This window comes from Bipolaris oryzae (genome assembly GCF_000523455.1).
Source record: "Bipolaris oryzae ATCC 44560 unplaced genomic scaffold scaffold_60, whole genome shotgun sequence".
Classification (NCBI taxonomy): Eukaryota; Fungi; Ascomycota; class Dothideomycetes; order Pleosporales; family Pleosporaceae; genus Bipolaris; species Bipolaris oryzae.
In genome coordinates, this window is record NW_006911336.1 from 97,438 (window position 1) to 117,598 (window position 20,161).

The window sequence follows — 20,161 nt, forward strand, 5'->3', positions numbered from 1 at the left end:
GGCGAACCATCGTGTGGGATTTGTTCCGTTATAAGCCCGTTGCCCACCCTTTGTCGCCAGGCCAGCCACTCAAATCTTCACTGGGGCTGCCGTGGTTTCGCGTTGACAGAGATGCAGCACCTACTCCTTACGGCTGCAGCTATAGCCTCATTTTTTGGCTCGGCTATTTCAACGCCAACAACCAAGTCACGTGTTGAGACGTCGAGTGGCATCGTAGTCGGGCATCCAGCTTCCAACAAGACTCACGTGACTGAGTTTCTGGGAATCCGCTATGCTGAGGCGCCTGTAGGCGAGCTGCGATTTGCAGCGCCTAAAAAGTATCAAGCGCCGCCAGGATCTGTATTTGAGGCAGCCGAGTGGGTGGGTACTGTCCATGTTGCATTTCCAAAAACATGCTAACAGATGTAGTCAGCGTATGTTTCCACAGTACCACGCGAAAAACGCGTCTAACAATGTTTTAGTGATTGTCCCGCTGTTAAGCCGCCCGTGTCTTCATTTCCAAACTTTACGCAGCCATCTGGCTTACGTGTGTGGAAGAACTTTGCTGCGCAGAATAACAATTCTGTGTCCGAAGATTGCCTAAAGCTTAACGTTTGGACGTCGAGTGCCGGTAAAGCTCACGCTAAAAAGCCGGTACTGGTGTTCCTCCATGGCGGACGTACGTTTTCGTTTTGTGCACAATCAAAAACTTGCATTAACACTGCTCAGGTTTTCAGATTCCTGGCCCCCACAGCCCCTTCTATAACGGCCAGTACCTTGCTGATGCCGAAGACGTTGTGGTAGTGACGTTCAAGTAAGACCAATCGACTCTACACGCATACATGTACTGACCATATCAGCTATCGCCTGGGTATCTTTGGCTTTGCTGGTGCTCCTGGTATCGAGAAGAATGCCGCCCTTCGCGACCACCGTGCCGCTGTAGAATGGGTGCGTGACAACATCAAAGGCTTCGGGGGCGATCCCTCGCGTATCGTTATCTTTGGACAGAGTGCCGGCGGTGCTGCGGTCGATTACTGGTCATACGCCTGGAAGAACGACCCCATTGTTTCTGGTCTTATCCCCATGTCTGGGACCTCACTCAGCTTTATCCCAAATACGGTCGAGTACTCGCAATCTATCTGGTACAATGTTTCCCGCACGATTGGCTGCGGTGGTGCTGGCGATGACTCTGCTTCAGTCGTAGCTTGCGTCCGTTCAGCAAACGTGTCGGCCATTCTCGCAGCAGCAGCAAAAGTTCCTGGACTTCCCAGTGTCGGCTTGACGCAGGCAACTTTCCATCCGACTATTGATAACCAAACAGTCTTTGCGGATTACCAGCAACTCTCTGAAGCCGGTGCTTTTGCGAAGATCCCGCTCCTACTCGGCAACACCGACCACGAAGATGGATGGTACCGTATTTCTGGATGGGCAGCCAAAGTAAACTTTACCAATGCACAGTGGGACTTATTCACTGAACGTAGCTTCACTTGTCCGACTTCCCTTTCAGCTGCATACCGTACTCAACACAACGTCCCTACATGGCGATACCGATACCACGGCGACTGGGACAATCTCCGTCTTTACAATGGCAGCGCAGGTCTCGGGCCTCGAGGCAGCGCAGCCTACCACGGATCTGATCTTGGACTCGTATTTGGAACTGCTCAAGATATCTCTGGTCTTCCCAACAGCCGTGCTGAAAACAACTACACGGACTATGTTCAAGGCGCATGGGCGGCGTTTGCTCGAGACTCGCAGCGTGGATTGACAGAGTATGGATGGCCGAAATACAAGCCAGGTGAGTTTTGATGTGACTCCTCGAAAAAGATATGTATACTGATATGCACAGATACCGCTTCCCTGGTAGAACTGGCCTACAACAACAGTGTCAAGCCCAGCTTTGTCAGTCCGTCGATTTACGATGCAGCGTGTCCTGCGAAGAACGACCCGTTGCCTGGCCGAGGAGCGTTCTAAGCATTTCTTTAATTTCTGGTATATCAATCAAATTACATTAATGAACGTCTGTCATCTTCTCGTCGTACCCAATGCTCTCACGTCGTCTTTCTACTACAACTTGCACTTTCTCTCCCAATCATACTATGCGATATTGATATATTGCCAAGAAAACCAATTTCAAAAGCCCGTTCGATAGTAAGAAAGTTACACAGCAGCAAGCACTACCTTGCGTAAGTGGCTTACGCACTGACAAGTTCACACGTGGTGGCGTCGGTTTACCCCAGTTCCTCGGGGCCCTTGCATCCCGTTTCCAACGATGACCGTACTACACCTTAGCAACGACACACCACATCGTCGCAAATATCTTTTTTTTTAGCAGAACGCCCAACTAAGCGTGTATGAACTCTGACACTCCAAAGTCTTAGTAATTTTTGTAAACCTAGACAATGAAGCCAAGTTCAAGGGGTAAAAGTATATCATCCAAAAAAAAACGATAATGAATTAACCGGGACTAGAATCCTTTTGTTTTTTACCCCAGCACATGCGGACTAGTCCGTTGCGGGCGAATACTGCATGTGCTCATCGAAGGAATGAAATCCTGACGGGGAAGCGCAGGTACAAAAAGGGCTTTGAGAGGCCCCCCCCCCTCCCCTCCCCTCCCCCGCGCGCGCGTGGGTTGGCAGGTACGGTAGTATACTACCCGCGTTACACTTACCCAAAAAAACTCACAGAGAGACACATAAAATACGATTGAATCACGATGAATTTAAGTAGTAGCGCATGGCAATTCAACCCCATTGCGACCTCATGGCCTGCAAACGTACTCCCGAATCTTGGTTTCTGGAGCGCAACGAATGGATCGTGGGAATACCAAATCCAGCTCTCCTGGCCGCTTAATTGGACTAGCCGCGAGGAAACGTCCGTGGTGGAAACGATGTACGCTACATGCTCCCATTCATCTCTCTCTCTCTCTCTTTCTCAATTCGTTCAACAAACTCATGTGCATGGTTTACACAGGTACATTCTAGACGGCAACGCGCTCGGCCTCACCGCCACCGAGTCCCTGCGTCAACGCCGCCCCGTCGAGTTCAACATGCCAGATTGCATCGTGGTTAGCATCGGGTACCCCGAGACGCTGCCGGACTCGCCGTATAGCAGCCAGCGCAGCTACGAGTTTCAACCGCCCATGTGCGAGGGGTGTCCCGCACCGACAATCCCAGGTGTGGCTTCGAATGCAGATAGTTTTATCGAGTTCATTGATACAGCACTGCGACCTTGGATCCGCGGTAGTGCGTTCCCGAAAGCGGACTTCGATCGCGATGCATTGTATGGGCATTCATTCGGGGGGTTGTTCGTGCTCTATGCACTTACCGTTCGACCGGGTTTGTTTGATACGTTTCTGAGTGCGTCGCCTGCGCTCACCTTCAATGATGGTTATGTGTTTAATTATAAGGCGTTTCTGGCGCCACTGGTGACGCCTGATTCTGCAAATACGACGGCGAATGGGACGAAGCCGGCGTTCCAGATTAGCTATGGGGCGCTGGAGCAGGATCCCGTTCAGAGACGAACGGAGACGGATGAGGAGTTTGAATTTAGAAAGGGTATTCTTGTTGCGCAGCAGATGACGAATTTGTCTCGGAAATTGTATAGTGTGCTAGAAGGAAGTCCCGCGTTGAGGGATGTCAGTCTTCATGAGTATCCGTTTAGCGATCATGCTGCTGTTGGGGCGGCAGCATTGGCAGACGGGATTGACTATTTCTTGGATTGGTGTTCGGCAAAGTATTGCTAGGGGTCATGGGGGACTGGGGAGGAGGGGAAGTGCCGTGCGATCTAAATGTGGTTGAGGATGCGATTGGCAGCGATGTACATAATCGGCCCACTTGTTTTTGGGACGGCGCTGGTGTGCTCATTAAAGACTGCATGTCAGGAGGTTTGGCGTGGGCTGGTGTGTAGCTTACATACACCTCATCTGACATGTCAACCTTGGTTGGATGCTGATCCCCATACGTGGTTCATACAGCACGGTGAAATAGGTGCTGATATGCCGTGATATTTGAAGACGTATCATCGGCCGAATGGTCAATGAGATGCAGATCAACAGATACTATTCAGCACATGCGAATGAAAGCCCTGATAAGCCCACTTGGGCCAAGATTGCGGTACGGATGATTGCTGGTGGAGAGGAGCATCCCGCATATCCGGCAAAGCGACCGAGACCCTTTTGCTGTTCATCCACCGATGTACCTTGTCGTGTCCTCGGTCCCCCTGTCAGGTGTGCCATGACGTTTGCATGATGACAATAGCACCATGGCAGTCTACAATGCTACCTTCTGATTCGCTGCGTGTCTCTGGATGTGCAGATGGGCGTGTGTAGGTGTACTGCCAGCTCAACTCCACGTTCCGCGTTAAGCGGTGACAACATCCACGATTGGGATGAATGCAGTATCTTTTGCATCCAAACTCTGTCAAATGGGTACCTGGCCGGGCTAGTTGCCCGTTTGGAAGGGTGATAAGTACGTCCCTGGCCGCCTGGGTCGACGTCGTGGGGTGGTTAGTGCCGGGGCAGTATGAGATGGCGGCCAATTCACGAGTAGTGAGTGGTGGAAAGGATGAACCCCACTTTGAGTGATTTGAAGGGGACCATGGTGCACGTCTCTGGCACAGCAACGGAGAGATTCAGGATGGTATAAGGCGTGGCAGAGGTGGATTCATTCCACCGCTCATTGCGCCCAAAGTGGATGAGACGATGCGGGCAGAGGCCGGCGGGCGGTGCCATTGGGTGGCGGTGGTGGGGGCGTGGGACCCGCCGGGCGCAAGAGGCTCAACGGATGTTTGAGCAGCGCAGAAAAAGATTTCGCCTAGCACTTCCCGGCCCACTCTACGTCATCTTGAGGGAAGAGAAGATGAATCCCCCCAGGTACCATGAATCCATATCAAAACCACTCGTGCGCCTACACGCAAGCAACACGCACGCGCATCTCCCCGCTGGACGGCATCTTCATCCTCCGCCATCAACAACAACCACCACCATAGACATAGATATTGACATAGACATTCACCTATACACACATACACAACCGCCAATATGCAGCGCACACACACCACCGAGAGCATGCGAGTGCCATTCTCCAACATCTCTACCCTCAACATGAACAAGGCCCCGCGTCCAGGCATTGAACGCGCTCCCACATCTACCAACCTCACCCGTCCGATGCCCATCCAACGCCTCGAGGGAAAGGTCGTCATGATCACGGGCGGTGGCGGCAAAGTCGGCGTTGAGTCTGCTGGCCGCCTGCTCATTGAAGGTTGCAACGTCGCCCTCATCGACATTGAACAAACAGCCCTCGAGGCCGCCGTGCCCGTCCTCAAGGCCGCCATCCCCACCGGCGTACCCATTGAATCGCGTCTCCTCACCATTGTCGCCGATGCCACCAAGGAAGCCGACGTCGAAGCCTGCGCCAAGAAGGTCGTCCAGCGCTTCAGCAAGCTCGATGCCGCCCTGTTGAACTGCTGCCAGCGCGGTGCCTCCAAGAGCATTTTCGACGTTACCGAAGATGACTTTGATCGTATCATGACTATCAACGCCAAGTCTGGTATGTTTTCTCATATCTCCCTCCCAACTATATATTTATCAAAAAAAACACTAACCCCCAATCTAGCTTTCCTCGGCGTCAAATACGCAGCAACAGCCATGCAAACCACATCCGGCAGCGGCTCCATCATCATCCGCTCCTCCATCGCTGGTCTCCGCGGCTTCCCTAACCTCATCTCCTACAGCGCCTCCAAATTCGCTCTCCGCGGCATCGCTCTCACCGCCGCTGAGGAACTCGGTCCCCTCGGTATCCGCGTCAACACTATCCACACGAGCATTATTGAGACTCCCGGTTACAAAGACGGGTGGAGCAAGGAGAAGTTGGCGGAATTGAAGGAGGAGACGGCCCTGGATCGGTTTAGCAGCCCCGACGATGTAGCCAGTGTGGTAGCGTTCTTGGTTAGTGAGGACAGCAAGTTTATGACTGGCGGGCATTTGAAGATTGATGGTGGCTGCGTTGCTGTTTAANAGGGGGGGGGGGGAATGTGTATGGAGTGGGGCTTTTTTTCACGACATGACTGAGGTGGGGGGACGCGATGAATGATTTTTGCATGAATGGAGTTTGGGATTCGGCCCGCTGTGGCTTTGTTTTGGTTTCTCTTTTATGCATTCTGATAGCATGGTTTTTTGTATATGTCAAACGTGCTGGGTTGGATTGGTGGGTTGTCGGTGGGTCTTGGGTTACCTGGGAGGAATGGATAGAGATGATGCAAGTACACATAGAATGAAACTTGACCATATGTAGGTCAAGTAGCTGGATGGATATCTAGTTTACCAATATGGCCTGTCTTTTGGGTGCTGCTTGCTTCGGCCTGTGAAATTGTGGGCTACGTGCTTTTCGATGTTGACTTACTTACATATGCCAAATGCCTACTGACATCCTGCTCTGCCTGACTGATATTAGTAACTTCCTATTATTTTGCTTCTACAGAGATGCTTACAGTGCCCTGCAGTTGTTCCACAGTATCTCCAGGACAAACAACAATGTCCAAACGCAGAACCATTGCACACAGATTTTTTTAATCCTACTGTACGCATTATTCATCATCTCAGTCATTTCACAACATGGAACAGAACGAAACCCACAAGGGCCTTTAAAATTGATGCATCCTGGTATCGGTGTTGCTACCGGTACTTTCGTCAACGTGGATGGGCATTCTTGACTCCGTCTAGGTCGAAACGCTCACAGTACAATTTCTGGTCTGGTACTGGCTCACACCGCAGGAATTCTTCACATGTGCCACAGTTGCCAGACAGAGAGCAGCATTTGCCCCAATTACCATCGTAATTAAGGTTCTGATATACTGATTTGGGAGCGATATAGTCCAATCTACTCTCGGCTGTTATCCTAGCGCGTGTTGGATCGATGGAGACCAGTCAGGCAGATGTGAGGCAGATGCAAAGTACATGGGTCGCAATTACAGTAGTAAAATGCCCCCTCCCTTCGCCCTGCTACCCGTTAGGAGGTTTTCGGGTACAATGAAGCGAAGACATGTAAGGTACGCATACCAAAATCCGGGCGAGAAGCATGTCGTGAATGATCATGGCTTATCACATTGGAAAGAGTTATCTTGGCGGGTGTTTCTTGTTTTGAGGCAGTCTTCTAGACTAGTCTTTCTTTTCAGACATGGATTGTTGAGTGGTGTCTATTTTAGACCTAGTCTCAATCAAATAGTATACTTTTTTGGTGTTGTAGCCTAGCAATCCCTGCTTCACCGTGCTGTCGACGGGCGGGCGGAAGGATTTCCGGTGGGGGCGGAAACAGGATTTACAAACTTACAAACGAACAGGATAGGTACAATGGATTACATAAATTGAATGCTGACTGCTTCTTTGCTACCGTGTTCGAGCCACGTTTCTAAGTACATAAGAGCTTTCGTCCATGCCTTTTCTATACTGATCTCCAAACATCCAGGAAACTGCTTCGCTAAATAACTAATCTTCAACCTTGCAATGGACCCAAGTCTTCCTACAGCAGTAGATTACGATGAGGAGCCGGATCGAATTCGACAGGACTTGCTCAGTCGCCTACACTGGAACGTTTTCGGTCCCCTCGACGAAGTCGCTGTGCGAGACGGCCCTACACTAACACCTCTCGCACACCACGCCATAAAGTCCGAAAGCATCGCCCTTCCACCCCTCTCTAAAGTCACCATCCACATAGACGTCTGTCAGGAGAAATACGCCATGGACGAGCACGACGACGAAGATCGCTACCAGCCACCGTCGCCGCTAGTCATTGAAAAGACAGATGGCACCCCCATTTCGATAAACGACTTTGTGACTCTGGTCCACCCTTTTTTGAACGCCAATGAAGAAGAGATTTCCAAATGCGAAGACGAATTTCATACGCTGCCGACGAGGCTGGAAGACGGTACTACGTTTGTCGGCGTCGACCCTGATGAATTCACCTCGGGTGACCATGGCCACTTTTACCGAAGCGGCAACATGCCAGCCAACCCCCGGTTTTTCTTCGATGAAGCTCGGTTCAATGCTGCCGACGAAGACGAATTCGAGATCTACATTGTGCTATTCGTCGATGGCAACTTGGGCGTCTCTTTTGATGAGTTTTGGGCACGGCGCGCTGCGGTAACGTATGTGCATCGTGAATGATGAGGGTTGCATGCATATGGGTGTGAGGATATCGTTGCAGTGAATGCCATGCTCATGCATCTCCCGCTGGGCGATGTCTGGGAGTTCTGGGTACGTATGGTTCAATCTTACGGATCAGTTTGAGGGATGAAGCCGTCGGACGCGGCTTGGAAGCAGGAGTAGCGTATGGAATCTCCATGAGTGCAAATAGCAATTGCAACACGCGTCTCGCGGCCAAATACTTTCTTCGGCATTAAACTCAACGCTTTCCCTTGTTGCGACTGCGAAGCCGAAGTCACACCTCATCTAGGTCAAAGTAGAGCGTGGAAGTTGCAACGAGGCGTGTGTGGGTGGAAGCTTGATACCGAAGGGTGTGCAAAGTTGGAGTTAAAAGAAGAAGATATAATCGATTGGTCCGGTGCCAATGCTTCATCTTGAGATTATAGGGACGAATTTTGGAGGTAAACTTTTATAGGGCTTTTCGTAAATGAGATAGAATCCTACATTACTTTTGTTTTTGCATCAAGGATGGTTTTCTGAGGGGTTAGTGGTTATACCATAGCCTATACAGTAATCAAAGTAATGTACGACGAGGAATTATACTGAGCTGTGAACTTGGAAATTTTCTTCATGAGTTGTCAAAGCAACGTAGAGAAAATGTATACATATATACAGACACGTGACTAGGACTAAGTAACTTATGCTTACGGAGTTTTAGGATCATCAGATTAGCTTAGTCCCGAGTATGACGACGCTATTAGCGTAACTTGCGTACTTGCCTGTTCCAGTTAATTTCCTTCCTGTGACCATTACAAGGGTTTTTCTCTTCATCACTACAGAAAAGCAAGAAGAATACATAACAAATGACGATGAAAACTATTATTATTCCGTCTCCAGCACAACAGTGCATTACTAGAGATCCCTGTCACTGACAAGTCTCGTGAATATTCTTCCTTCCCAAAGCCCCTCTTATACCTTTAGAAAAAAAAGAAAAAAAAAGGCGTCTATCAAAACAAATAATGTAACAACAACCCACAAAACCCCTCTACTCGACAATCTCCAGCTCGCCAGTCCTGTTCCTTGCAAAAGTATCCTTGTGCTCATTCCATACACGCATCAGCTCGTCGACATACTGTTGATGCACCTGATCAATATAGTCATTGTTGGGATGTTCATCCTGGACCACCCTGATTGGACGTCCAACAACAATGTTGATTGGTCGACGATACGGCATCATACCGACATCGTAGTTGAAAACGCCGCGAGCGTGGAATATCGGCACGGTGAAACCCATAAACTTCTTAACTAATAGCTGGAACTTGTGGATGTACGGATGGGACTCGGTGTCGACTTGGTCGTAAATGTCGTTCTCGCCAAAGGACAGGACAGGAACCAGGTCAGCGCCAGTGCGAATGGCCATTTTGACGAAGCCTTTGCGACGATGGAGGACCAGCTTGATCTCACCGGGGCGAGCGTCGAGAGATTCGGCAGCACCGCCAACGACAATGGTAATGGCACGACCCATGCCTTCACCATTCTGGCCACCCTTGGACAAGATGTTCTCGCAAGACTCACGAGACACGGAGGCCATGCCAAGACGGAGCGCATACTCGCGGTAGATAGGATAGCGGAAGTTGGAGTCGAGAGTTAACAGGGTGTTTGTAATACCAGGAAACAACTGGGAAAAGCCCAGGGCTTCCGTAGCAAAAGCGGCAAAGGCGCCGTGTGAGATAATACCGTGCGGATGGTAGCCGAAAATATACTTTCTCGTTGGTTCCAGCTCCTGTGACCGGTGAAGACGTGCGGGGAAGTAGGATGCAAAGAGCGACCAGACAGGGAGTCGTCGGAACCATTCACTCCGGAGGGAAAGCTCTCCGGAAGTGCCAGCATCTGAAAAGAGGACGTAGACGGTGTATGGGAGCAGGATGGGCCACAGCAGCGGTATGCTGCAGAGGAAAAAGAAGATGGCGAGACTTCCGACAATGCTGAGCGTGTGCATGAGCACAGCGAGGGTCTGCAGACGGCGTTGCAAGGGTACATTCATGGGGGCAAACCGTATTCTGAAGTTGTCAGCACTGTATCTAATGGTAGAGAATGGGCATGCGTGTCGACTTACTTGCTCTTGGACCATGATGCGCCAGCCTGTCGTCCCGCCGTGAGTTCCGAATCTCTGCGCTTGAGGTCGGTTCGTCGGTCTCGCGGGGGAAGCTCACTCTCCTGTGAAGGTTTCACAGTGGTTAGCGCGTTGCCATTACCATTAGTATGACTCTCCATTATGTCTTTGGGCAGCTGGTTATCATGGGTGCTCTTGGATGATTTGTGGGAGCTGCGCGACGACACACGGCGATGGCCTCGCGCGGTTGGGCTTTTTGGAGAGCCGTCCTGGCCAATGCCTTCGTGCGACGTCTGCTCCTCGTCCGAGGCAACATGGATGCCATTGGTCTTTACCTCGTCAGTCCTGCCCTCGCCGTTGGCATGTGATTGTGGGCCCGACTGGAGGGCCTCTTCGGCAGCGTCAGCATACGACTTGGGCGGCAGGTTGTGCTCCGCGCGCTCCTCTGGCGCCGACGGCTCAGGGTTAAGAGACATGGCGGGTAGCTATGTACGGGAGGGGAGGAGGAGAAGTGAACTGAATATGAGCAGTGTGTCTGAAGACTGTCAGGACGTGTCTGGGGTTTTGTTGGGTAACATGTGTGACATAACGCGCCTGGAAGCCTTCCTGACATTCCGCGTGGAAATGACGTTGGACTGTGGCTGCGGCAGCCCCAGCCCGACGCCACGACCAATCCGGTCCGCCGGCAGCGTCGATCATCCACGGTACATCGCGCCATCACATGTACAACCAAATTATTTGATTTGGTAGAGATGTACCGTGATATCTGCATGTAAACAGTTAGAGTAAATATTTGAACTCGTATATGTAATAAATTGGGCTGTATATATCAAAGGATGCTGTAAGTGTGCAGACTTATGGCGCATACCAATGGAGATTTCAACTACTGCACCACTTTGCCACTCCCTGATTCGTCCATTTGAAAGCATGCTGCTACCTGAGCAGCAATGCCTCCTTCTTACCTCAAGACTCACATCCAGAAGGTCTCCTTCTGCCAGACGAGTTCTTGTTCTTACCGACCCATCTGGACATAAGACCGTGTTAAGCAAAAAAAGACAGACACCAACACCATAATGTCCCTCCACGCCACCCCAGCCTACTCATCCCGCATAACAAAACCAAGACGAAAATCCGGACTCGCAGCCCTAGGACTGAAACGCAAGACATCCTCGCCTTCGGCCGAAACCCCAAGACAACTCTCCTTACCATCTGAACCCTCAACCTACAACGACGCCCAACCCCACTCCCTACTGACAGACGCCAACCTGTGCGATATTCCCCAAACCATAACTTCCATTCACACCCACACATTCTCACCCCTCCCCACATCCCCTTCCCTCTCCTCAACCCTCACATCCCGTATCCTCAACCACCGCCGTCTCCTCCCACCCTTTATATCACTCGCACACTTACACGCCGTATCCGCCTCTGCAACCAGCGCAGACCGCGAGATATCTGCGCTGGCAAATTCCGGCGTACTGCGACGTATCGTGGTGCCAGATCGCGGTGTGTCAGTGAAAGAAGGCGTAGTGCTAGTAGAAGAGTGGAAAAGACGTGTAGTCGAGAATAGCGATATACCCGAATTCCTAAAAGGTACCGTTTCCCTTCCCATCCATACTTGATTATCAAGTGCCGAAACATGAAAACGAAGGGAACGATATATATATATATATATATATAGCTGACCAGAATATTTAGAAAAATACATCACCTCCCTCACTTCATCCCCAACCTCAACCCCAGACTTCACCCCAAGAGACCGCAAAATACTCCTCTCAACAGGCTTCCTGGTATGCAACGCCACCGCCCAATCTACTCCTTACACGCTATCCCTCCCAAACATGGGACTATACATCAAACTGGTATCCGACGCGCAAACCCACCTGCTCAAGCTGCTCAGACAAAACGCACACGGTACGATGCCGCTGTGCGATGTAGCCGAGCGCTGGAACGGCGGCGTGGTGGATGAGGGCCATGTACGGGCTGAGCGCAACAAGGTGCGAGGGGAGTTTCAGGGCGTGTTGCCGGGGCGCACGAAGAGGTGGAAGCAGTTTTATGGGATGAGGGTCGAGTGGGTGGTGGAAGAGTGTGTTGGGGCGGGGTTGGTGGAGGTGTTTGAGACGGGGAGTGTGGGGAAGGGGGTCAGGGTTGTGGGATAGGAAGGTTGCAGAAGGGGGTGGTGGGGGGAAGATGTGGTATAGTGTATTTGGAGAGGGGTTTGCTGTTTTTGCTTGAAAGGAATTTTGGAAAGGTCAGCATGTATGGGAGTGTATGTAGTGAGAGTTGGTTGGATTTTGTATTGCGATAGTGGGTGGATCTACATGACGAAGCGGATAAAAACACACGAATAGTTGCGAAATCTCAATGGCATGTGAGACACGGATACGATTCTCAATGATCAAAAGCACAGAAATGGAAGACTCGAGACAATATTGACTTTGTGGAAAAAGGGCGATATCAAGCCGCTCCCTTCACTTACGGGAAACCTACTTTGATCCCCAATCACACCATATTTGAGATTACAATCACCTTCTCACGGTAAAACCCTCGGGCCACCAGACACTCTAAACTTTCTCTGCGACCAGAAACCAAAGGCAATCGCCGTGTACACAGATACGCAAGTGCGGAGCCTAATAAAGACCCGAGCAAGGATGATTAGAAGCAGCAAGGATACATCAATATCCGGATGATAAGCTTGATGACGGGCAAAAGTTGGCCCAAAAACCTATGTAAGCGCCATGAATAAATTGCGCAATGACAGCGTGCACAACTGGCTAGAGGTGGAAAGTTTAGAAGAGGTCATGATATACCAAGAAGCTCACGGAAGCCGAGAGGCCGCGGATCTAGATGCATCTGGGCCAAACCTTGGACGGCCCAGGCAAAGATGATATTGGACGCCGCAGAGCAGCAGCAGCAGTAGCAGTAGTAGTAGTAGATAGTCAAAGCGAACAGCTTACTCGAAGCATACTATTAATTAATCGCTCACAAGTGAGAAGCGGATATGAGAGTAAGCGTGTTTTGAACCCCCGAGTGCGTTTGTGTGTGTGTTGCAGGTCAAGGAGGAATTGTTCATGCCGGTAGTTGGAGGGTAGTATGGAGAAAGCTAGATTGGCCGTTGTTGTACTTCATCTGTGCCAAACCGTGTGTGTGAGAGAGAGAGAGAGCAGTGTCGGCAACCGCTTGCGTGGACGGTCCCGCAGTCCGTTTCAGTGGAATCCCCAGGTCATGGGCAGGTATTGCGTTTGATCTTACTATGTATATTAGGGGGACTTATTGCGCATCTAGGCCAAGAATCAAGCGGGCGGGTGGGCTCGATCGGATTGGCGTGTCTTGTTTCGATATTATAAGCGTGCCCATGCTGTTATCACGTTGCGCAAGGTCCCTTGGGGCTATTTGATGGCTGGAAAGGCAGGCAGGGGAGGGGGAGCTAGCTGGGCCCAGGCCGTTGCCAAGAAGCCCAGATCTGCGGCCATTCCTTCCGTTCGGAGCAGGGGTTTTGCATGTCGTCATTAGGATCAGAGGGTGCAAAGGGACGTCGGCATTGATATGGTCGGCATCAAAGAGCTTGTGAGGTGATCTGCCTGATATCCAAGGCTGGCGAGTAGAGTACGTGCGAACAGGCTTACAAATGGGTGCATCCGAAAACCATCGGTACGGTGCATAGTCAGCTCAGTAAAATAGCCCAAGTTCCGCGGATCAGTCTTCTAGCGCAGCCTGTGAGATGGCCATCATGCACGTTGCTTGTGCGTGGGCTTTGCTCTCAGCCAGCCTGTGGAAGCGAGCATTATTGCCATGTGTGTACTCTACGTTTACGGAGAATGTAGGAAGCAGAGATGGAGCGTGTTTGTCCGGTAAATGATTTTTTTTGGCAGACGTGTGATCAGGATACGCGTCCGATGAAGCCGAAGGGTGGGTCCATTCTGTGTAGAGATCGAGGGGAAACCTGACTGCGATTTTGACAACGCTGGCGCGGTGGTCTAGACGCTGCAGGGACGGCCTCAGTGGGTGGGCTTGGGACAAAGGGTTTTAGTTGCGGTGAATAGGGCGTATGTTAGTGACAGGTTGCGGGCGGATACGGGCAGGCGTGATGTTTGGTGGCAGCTCTGACAACGGCGGTGCTAAATGATGGGGCACAGGCAGGTGGGTGACCGCGCGCCTGGCGGGTGGTATACAAAGGTATGTGGGCAAGCACCGAGTCTATGTGTTTGTGTGTAGTAGTAATAGTAGGGTGGATGTACGTAGTAATCAGGGGGGTACACACACAAACACACACACACACATACACACACTGCACGTCAAGAGAAGGAAGAAACAGAAGAAAAGAAGGTGGCCTTGCTGGTACGGTGCCTGGCAGCCTGATCCCGGAGGAGCAACGATCAACACAGCTGACGAGCGGTGTGCACATCATTACTCGAGTCGGGCGTGGTTCACGATTGCTGTGTCGATCATGTGCTCGTGTTTATATCCAAGTACGTACGCACACATGGATGGCTGGTGCGACGGGTTCCCAAACGCGAGGGTGCCGATGGCTTTGAGCGTGAAACACGGACGACGTGAGTAGAGAGGAGTGAAAAAGCACCATGTAACATGAGATGGGTCTGCGTGGAGGGAGGCGTCTCTCTGCACGCACACACACACACTCACACACACACACTAGCAGCGAAGCAACCGGCAAAGGACCAAATAAGTGCAGGCAAGGCAACGCAAGCGACTGGCTGGCTGCAGCGGGACTAGGGCTGATTGGTCGCCTAGCTGGGCCTAGCGCAGGGAAATAAGGGCAACAAAGGGCCGAGCACGCCGTGCCCAGGCCTGGACCTGGAGATGACACGTTCATGGTCGCTCCAGAGGCCTCGGCCGCCATGCAACAACGACTGCGAGAAAAGTGAAGCGGGCCCTGTGCCGAGGCATGCTCACGAGGGCTGGTGTGATACAGTAGCAGCAGTGGTGGTGGTGGAGGAGGAAAGGAGACTCAATGCAAGGCTCCGCGGACAATGGCCGGTGGTAAGGGTGAAGGCAAGCAACGGAACCGCAGCAGCAGCAGAAACAGCAAAAACAGCAACAGAAGCGCTAGGTTCGGCTTCGGACGATCATCGATCTGGCATCGGGTGTAAGGCCAGACGCCAAGCCACCCAGCCGTATACGGTACCGTTCTTGCTGGACCTCCACCCATCCAGCCTACGCAGTACGTGCTTTGCTTGCTCTGTACGTGTGTACACAGGCGCCGAGGGCCTGCACGCCCCAAGATGCTGTGCAGCTGCAGCGACCCGCTGACGTCAAGCCCTGGCCGCCTCCATGCACTCACTTGGTTACTGCATCCAAGTACGGCAGACATGGGCGGGTGCAGGGCGAGGCAGGCCATAGGGGGGAGGGGGGAGCAGAGAGCGGAGGGCGGCGAGGGGGGCAGAATGGGCGGCGACGAGGCGCGCCAGGCACGAGGCACGAGGCAGAGATGGGTAGCTTTTGACAGCCACCAGACCGAGGGCCATGACGGCGCCGGCCCCAAGAAGAAGCAGCGGCAGCAGCAGTAGTGATAATAGTAGTAGTAGTAGTAGTAGCAGTAGCAGTCTTGGGATATGTTGGTGTAATAGCAGCGAGTGAGGCAGCATGGAAAAGTTTAATTCGCATGCGTTGCGGCGTTGGGGGTGAGCGGTGGATGCAGGCGGGCCAGAGCAGGGCCAAAGCACAGGGGGCCTACCGGGGTAGCGCTGCGCATCGTGCAGCAGCCGAGAGCATCCAGACTGTTCCAGCAGCCGCGCGCCCCACTCTTCCGCTGACCCAGCTTGATCCAGCCCGCCTGCCCGCCTATCACCATGGGCCTTCCTGGGCGCAGAGCATTGTCGTGGGAGCCGCGTCCTTATGACTTGCGCCCACACCACGACGACTGCTCGCCGCCGGGGCATGGCGTGCCCCAGCCCTCTGTTCCCACTGCTCCCGCCAGCCGACCAGGTGCAAGTCAAGCACGCCCGCTACGGCCTCGACGACCACGGCCGCCACCACTAGGCCTGCCTCCACTGCCACCACGGCCACCACCACATACACACTAACACTAACCACCGATAACACCCTCTCTCACACACACCCACACCCACACCCCCTCCCCCTCTGCCGGCCTGCTGGAGGGCGCAAGGACGCTCGCAAAGCCACCGCTCCGGGTCGCGTTCTAGATCGCCCGCCGCCCGCCCGCCCTCTTATGTGCGACTCTGCTAGCACACACATGCCCTTCCCAAACCACCCGGGCCAAACCAACCACATTGCTGCACTGCGCTGCCTTGCCTGCACCTACTGGCCCATCCATCCATCCACTCATCCACCCACCCACCCATCCATCGTCCGTCGCGCCTTCCCTCTCCCACTGTCTGTCTGTTTGTCTGTCTGTCTGTCTGTCTGTCTGTGTCGTCGGTCGCTCTTGCACTTGCGGTTGCTGTCCCGCACTCCACTCACACACCCACCCACCCACTCACCCACGCATCCACTCACACCCACTCACATCCATTCACACACACTTGCTACTGCTTACTCTACTGCTTACCTGCTTGCACTTGCACTGCTCTCGTCCCGTCCCTGCTGCGATCCTTCCTGCCAGGCCTTGCATCGCTCCTTCCCTTACTAATCCATTCCCGACTCCCTCTGCAGCCCTCTGCACTCGTCGTTGCTAGCCCAGCGTCCTGCACTCTGCAAGCGGTCCGCGCTCCTCGTCGGCTGCCCCATCCATTCGTCATTGTCTCTGATCATCACCCCGGCACCTACCCCCGGAGCCTCGTTCCCACAGCAGCCTGAATGGATTTCTGAAGCCATGGGGGAACCTACCACCATCCCACCCGATATAATCGAGCGCCAGTCCCTCTGCTTCTCCCGCCCACTCCCCGGCATGGTCGTGCAACACGGCATACAGGGCTTCAAAGAGGAACTGGCACGCCTCTTCGATCCCGCTGAGAGCAACGCCGCCGAGCAGCTAGTCCGCCTCAAGGAGTCCCTTCGCATCGCCGACACCGACAGCTTCTGGATGCAGCTCACCCGCGGCCTTGCCCAAATCGCCGATGCCCAGTATGCCTTTGTCTCAAAGAGGATCCTCGTTGACGACAAGAACGTTGCTGTTGAGCTGCCCCCCATTGGAGAGCCTGGTGCTTGTCTCATGGGTGAAGCCTTTTACATCAACGACGACCACGGCAACGGCCCGGGCCACCTGAGGAACTTCAAGTACCACGCCTACCAGTGCCCGTGTGCCTACATGAAGCACGACAAGGTCTTCATCATTCCCGAGAAACTCAACGACTTCATCGTCAACAACCCAAACGACCTCATTATCCCCGGAGAGGCCTACCTTGGAATCCCCCTCTTCGCCCAAGGTAAATGCTTTGCCCACTTTGGTGTCATGTGGGGGAAAGAGGGGGCTGAGCGACGCGTCTTGAGCTGGGGATTTCTTGAGATGATGATGCACAGCCTCGAGGACATGATTCTGGAACGCGTGCTCGAAGGCAATGAGTTCGCCAGCGCTGCGCAGCCAGTCGACGCCGAGGTGCCCAAGATTGTCCCCCACAAGGCTGTCTCGATTGCCCAGTCACTCAAGCCTTATGCCAGGAGCCTATCACATGAACTGAGGACGCCCATGCAGGGCGTTGTTGGTATGTTGGACGTCATGATGGCCAACGTCAAGGAGGCTTCGGAATCTTTCCAACTAGACCCCCGCACACGCGAGATACTCCACACGCTCAAGGAGAACATTGAAGCGGTCCAAGGTCAGTGGCAAATTTGTGTGACCAGGCTGCACCTGAGCAAGCTCGCACGGCATTGGTGAAAAAAAAAAGTCAATTTCGAGACCATGCTGACAAGTCCACTAGACAGCTCAAGACGCGCAGTCGAGGCAGCAGACAATGTGGTTCATGCTTACGATATGAACATGGGCGTTCCTGAAACCACTCAATCCCCGCTAGACAAGTCTCCTGACCAATGGAACACCTTTTGGCGAGAGGTGCGGCCCGATCTGATGATTCCCGGCAACAGCATGCATGCACCCCTGCGTGGAGTAAAGAGGAGGAGACAGGATGTATCATGGGCCGACTATGCCTCCAAGACGCGAGTTTCCAAGCAGGCTCGTCAGCGTGTCCGCAATACCTTGTCGGAAGAACCCCTTCCCCGCGGCTCTAAATCGTGTCCCCCAAACCCAAGCCCCGCAGAAATCCAGCAATTGGACCGTGTCTGCTCACACGGCACTTCGTCGGGCAAGTGCGACTCCACAACTTCTCCAATCTTCACTTCGGAGCACTCTACAGTACCTGGACTGCGGCATACAAACTTGAGAGAAGTTTTACAGTATGTCATCAATGATGCTCTCAAAGTGGGAGGAAGGCCAGATTCTGCCATTGCCGAGGCCACGGATACCGGAGAGCGTATCGAAGTGCGAACACGTAGCTCAAATGGAGAGGCGCATACCAAATGGATCGAGTGGACTGTTTCCCCTGATGTGCCAGAGACGATAGTCATTGACGAACGCGATCTCGCCAAAATGGTGTCTTGCCTTGCGCTCAACGCCATCAAGTTTACCCAGGATGGATCCATCACGCTTCAAGCCACACTCAGTGCAAAGGGCCGCTACATTGTCATCAACATCAAGGACACTGGCTCCGGCATCCCAGCGGCCTTTTTGCCAAATCTTTTCAAGCCATTTTCCAGGGAAGACGATTCCCTAACAAGGCAGAGTGAAGGCCTGGGCCTTGGGTTGATGGTTGCCAAGGGCATTGCTAGGAAGCTCGGTGGCGATCTTTTCTGTCTTCGTTCTCATGTTGCAGGGCCAGCCAGAGGATCTGAGTTTGAAATGCGTGTTCCTCTTAACCCAGGTGAAATTTGCAGTCGTCCGGCCACACCATTTGGATCGCCGACCCCTTCGATCAAATCTCGCATGTCGCTCGATCCCGAAGTTCCCCGTCTCGATCTCGGCCGTGGCCCCGTTACTCCTCCATTAAACTCTGATTCCTTCAAAAACGACCCTGAGCGCCAAGCACCAGTCACGCCCGTCATCACCGTCGACAAGGCAAGCCCGCCGACCCATGTTGGCCTGGTTACTCCCCGCCGCACCTCGTCACCCCCACGACGCCATACAGCCCGTGCCTTGTCCTCTGAAAAGGAAGTGACGCCACCTGACCTAGGCAATCAGCTTCCTCTCAACATTCTTGTCGTAGACGACAACGCCATCAACAGGCGTGTCCTCGTGAGCATGCTCGGGAGGCTGGGATACAAAAACATCACCACTGCATTCAATGGCAACGACGCCGTTGAGACTGTCCGTCGCAACGCGCTTGGGCCTGCCTCTGCAACCTTTGACGTTGTTCTCATGGACCTGTGGATGCCGTTGCTGGATGGCTTCCAAGCGACTGAGGTGATTTTATCAATGAAGGAGCTCACAACCAAACCCACAATCCTTGCTGTCAGCGCAGACATCACCGATGCCGCCCTCGACAAAGCAGTCAAGAGCGGGATGAAGGGATTTGTCACCAAACCTTTCGTTACTCGCGATATCGCCCGGTTGCTTCGGACGTATTGCACGATTTAATAACTTATCACGTTTTTCTTTTGGTGCGGTAGCTTACGCAAAAGGCTCTATTTGGGACGAGACGACATTGTTTATATAACGCCCAAATGGCCACGGTTTAGGACGGCATGACTGGTTTGGGAAAAGGCACATTTACGAACATGATAGCATCAGCAGAAGCCTTTGGATCGCTTCTTGTACGGCGTTTTTTTTGGCGAGAGGAACACTTTTTTTTCGGTTTGGGCGGTCTATAATACCCTTGATGAGCTTGCATGTTAGGAAACGACCTAGGAAAAAAGGGTCCATTGTAGTGTAGCATCTATTACATAATACAAACTCTGACACAATGAAAGAAAAAAAAATTGTATCCACTTGCCCTGTGTTTTGATGTGACAGTTCGATCAGG

General features: G+C 52.7%; 7 protein-coding genes across 7 annotated transcripts; 6 read left to right on the forward strand and 1 right to left on the reverse strand.

The window, feature by feature from the left end:
- Window positions 1-111: 111 nt before the first annotated feature.
- On the forward strand, window positions 112-1,950 carry COCMIDRAFT_94619 (uncharacterized protein; the record flags this gene model as incomplete). The annotated part of the gene is made up of 6 exons (XM_007689553.1): window positions 112-360; window positions 409-413; window positions 462-658; window positions 709-793; window positions 840-1,774; window positions 1,826-1,950. 6 exons carry the CDS (start codon window positions 112-114, stop codon window positions 1,948-1,950), a joined length of 1,596 nt encoding a protein of 531 aa, XP_007687743.1.
- Window positions 1,951-2,692: 742 nt separating this feature from the next.
- COCMIDRAFT_36560 (uncharacterized protein) lies at window positions 2,693-3,721 on the forward strand (the record flags this gene model as incomplete). Its single annotated transcript, XM_007689538.1, has 2 exons — window positions 2,693-2,868; window positions 2,950-3,721. 2 exons carry the CDS (start codon window positions 2,693-2,695, stop codon window positions 3,719-3,721), a joined length of 948 nt encoding a protein of 315 aa, XP_007687728.1.
- A 1,296-nt stretch (window positions 3,722-5,017) lies between these two features.
- On the forward strand, window positions 5,018-5,992 carry COCMIDRAFT_5094 (uncharacterized protein; the record flags this gene model as incomplete). Its single annotated transcript, XM_007689522.1, has 2 exons — window positions 5,018-5,525; window positions 5,592-5,992. 2 exons carry the CDS (start codon window positions 5,018-5,020, stop codon window positions 5,990-5,992), a joined length of 909 nt encoding a protein of 302 aa, XP_007687712.1.
- Window positions 5,993-7,477: 1,485 nt separating this feature from the next.
- COCMIDRAFT_94635 (uncharacterized protein) lies at window positions 7,478-8,137 on the forward strand (the record flags this gene model as incomplete). Its single annotated transcript, XM_007689554.1, has 1 exon — window positions 7,478-8,137. The coding sequence occupies one exon, from the start codon at window positions 7,478-7,480 to the stop codon at window positions 8,135-8,137; it is 660 nt and encodes a 219-aa protein (XP_007687744.1).
- Window positions 8,138-9,161: 1,024 nt separating this feature from the next.
- On the reverse strand, window positions 9,162-10,705 carry COCMIDRAFT_5096 (uncharacterized protein; the record flags this gene model as incomplete). The annotated part of the gene is made up of 2 exons (XM_007689523.1): window positions 9,162-10,176; window positions 10,233-10,705. 2 exons carry the CDS (start codon window positions 10,703-10,705, stop codon window positions 9,162-9,164), a joined length of 1,488 nt encoding a protein of 495 aa, XP_007687713.1.
- Window positions 10,706-11,302: 597 nt separating this feature from the next.
- Window positions 11,303-12,388, forward strand: COCMIDRAFT_26122 (uncharacterized protein; the record flags this gene model as incomplete). The annotated part of the gene is made up of 2 exons (XM_007689531.1): window positions 11,303-11,822; window positions 11,928-12,388. 2 exons carry the CDS (start codon window positions 11,303-11,305, stop codon window positions 12,386-12,388), a joined length of 981 nt encoding a protein of 326 aa, XP_007687721.1.
- A 4,634-nt stretch (window positions 12,389-17,022) lies between these two features.
- COCMIDRAFT_94703 (uncharacterized protein) lies at window positions 17,023-19,776 on the forward strand (the record flags this gene model as incomplete). The annotated part of the gene is made up of 2 exons (XM_007689555.1): window positions 17,023-17,965; window positions 18,068-19,776. The coding sequence occupies 2 exons, from the start codon at window positions 17,023-17,025 to the stop codon at window positions 19,774-19,776; spliced, it is 2,652 nt and encodes an 883-aa protein (XP_007687745.1).
- Between the last annotated feature and the right edge of the window lie 385 nt (window positions 19,777-20,161).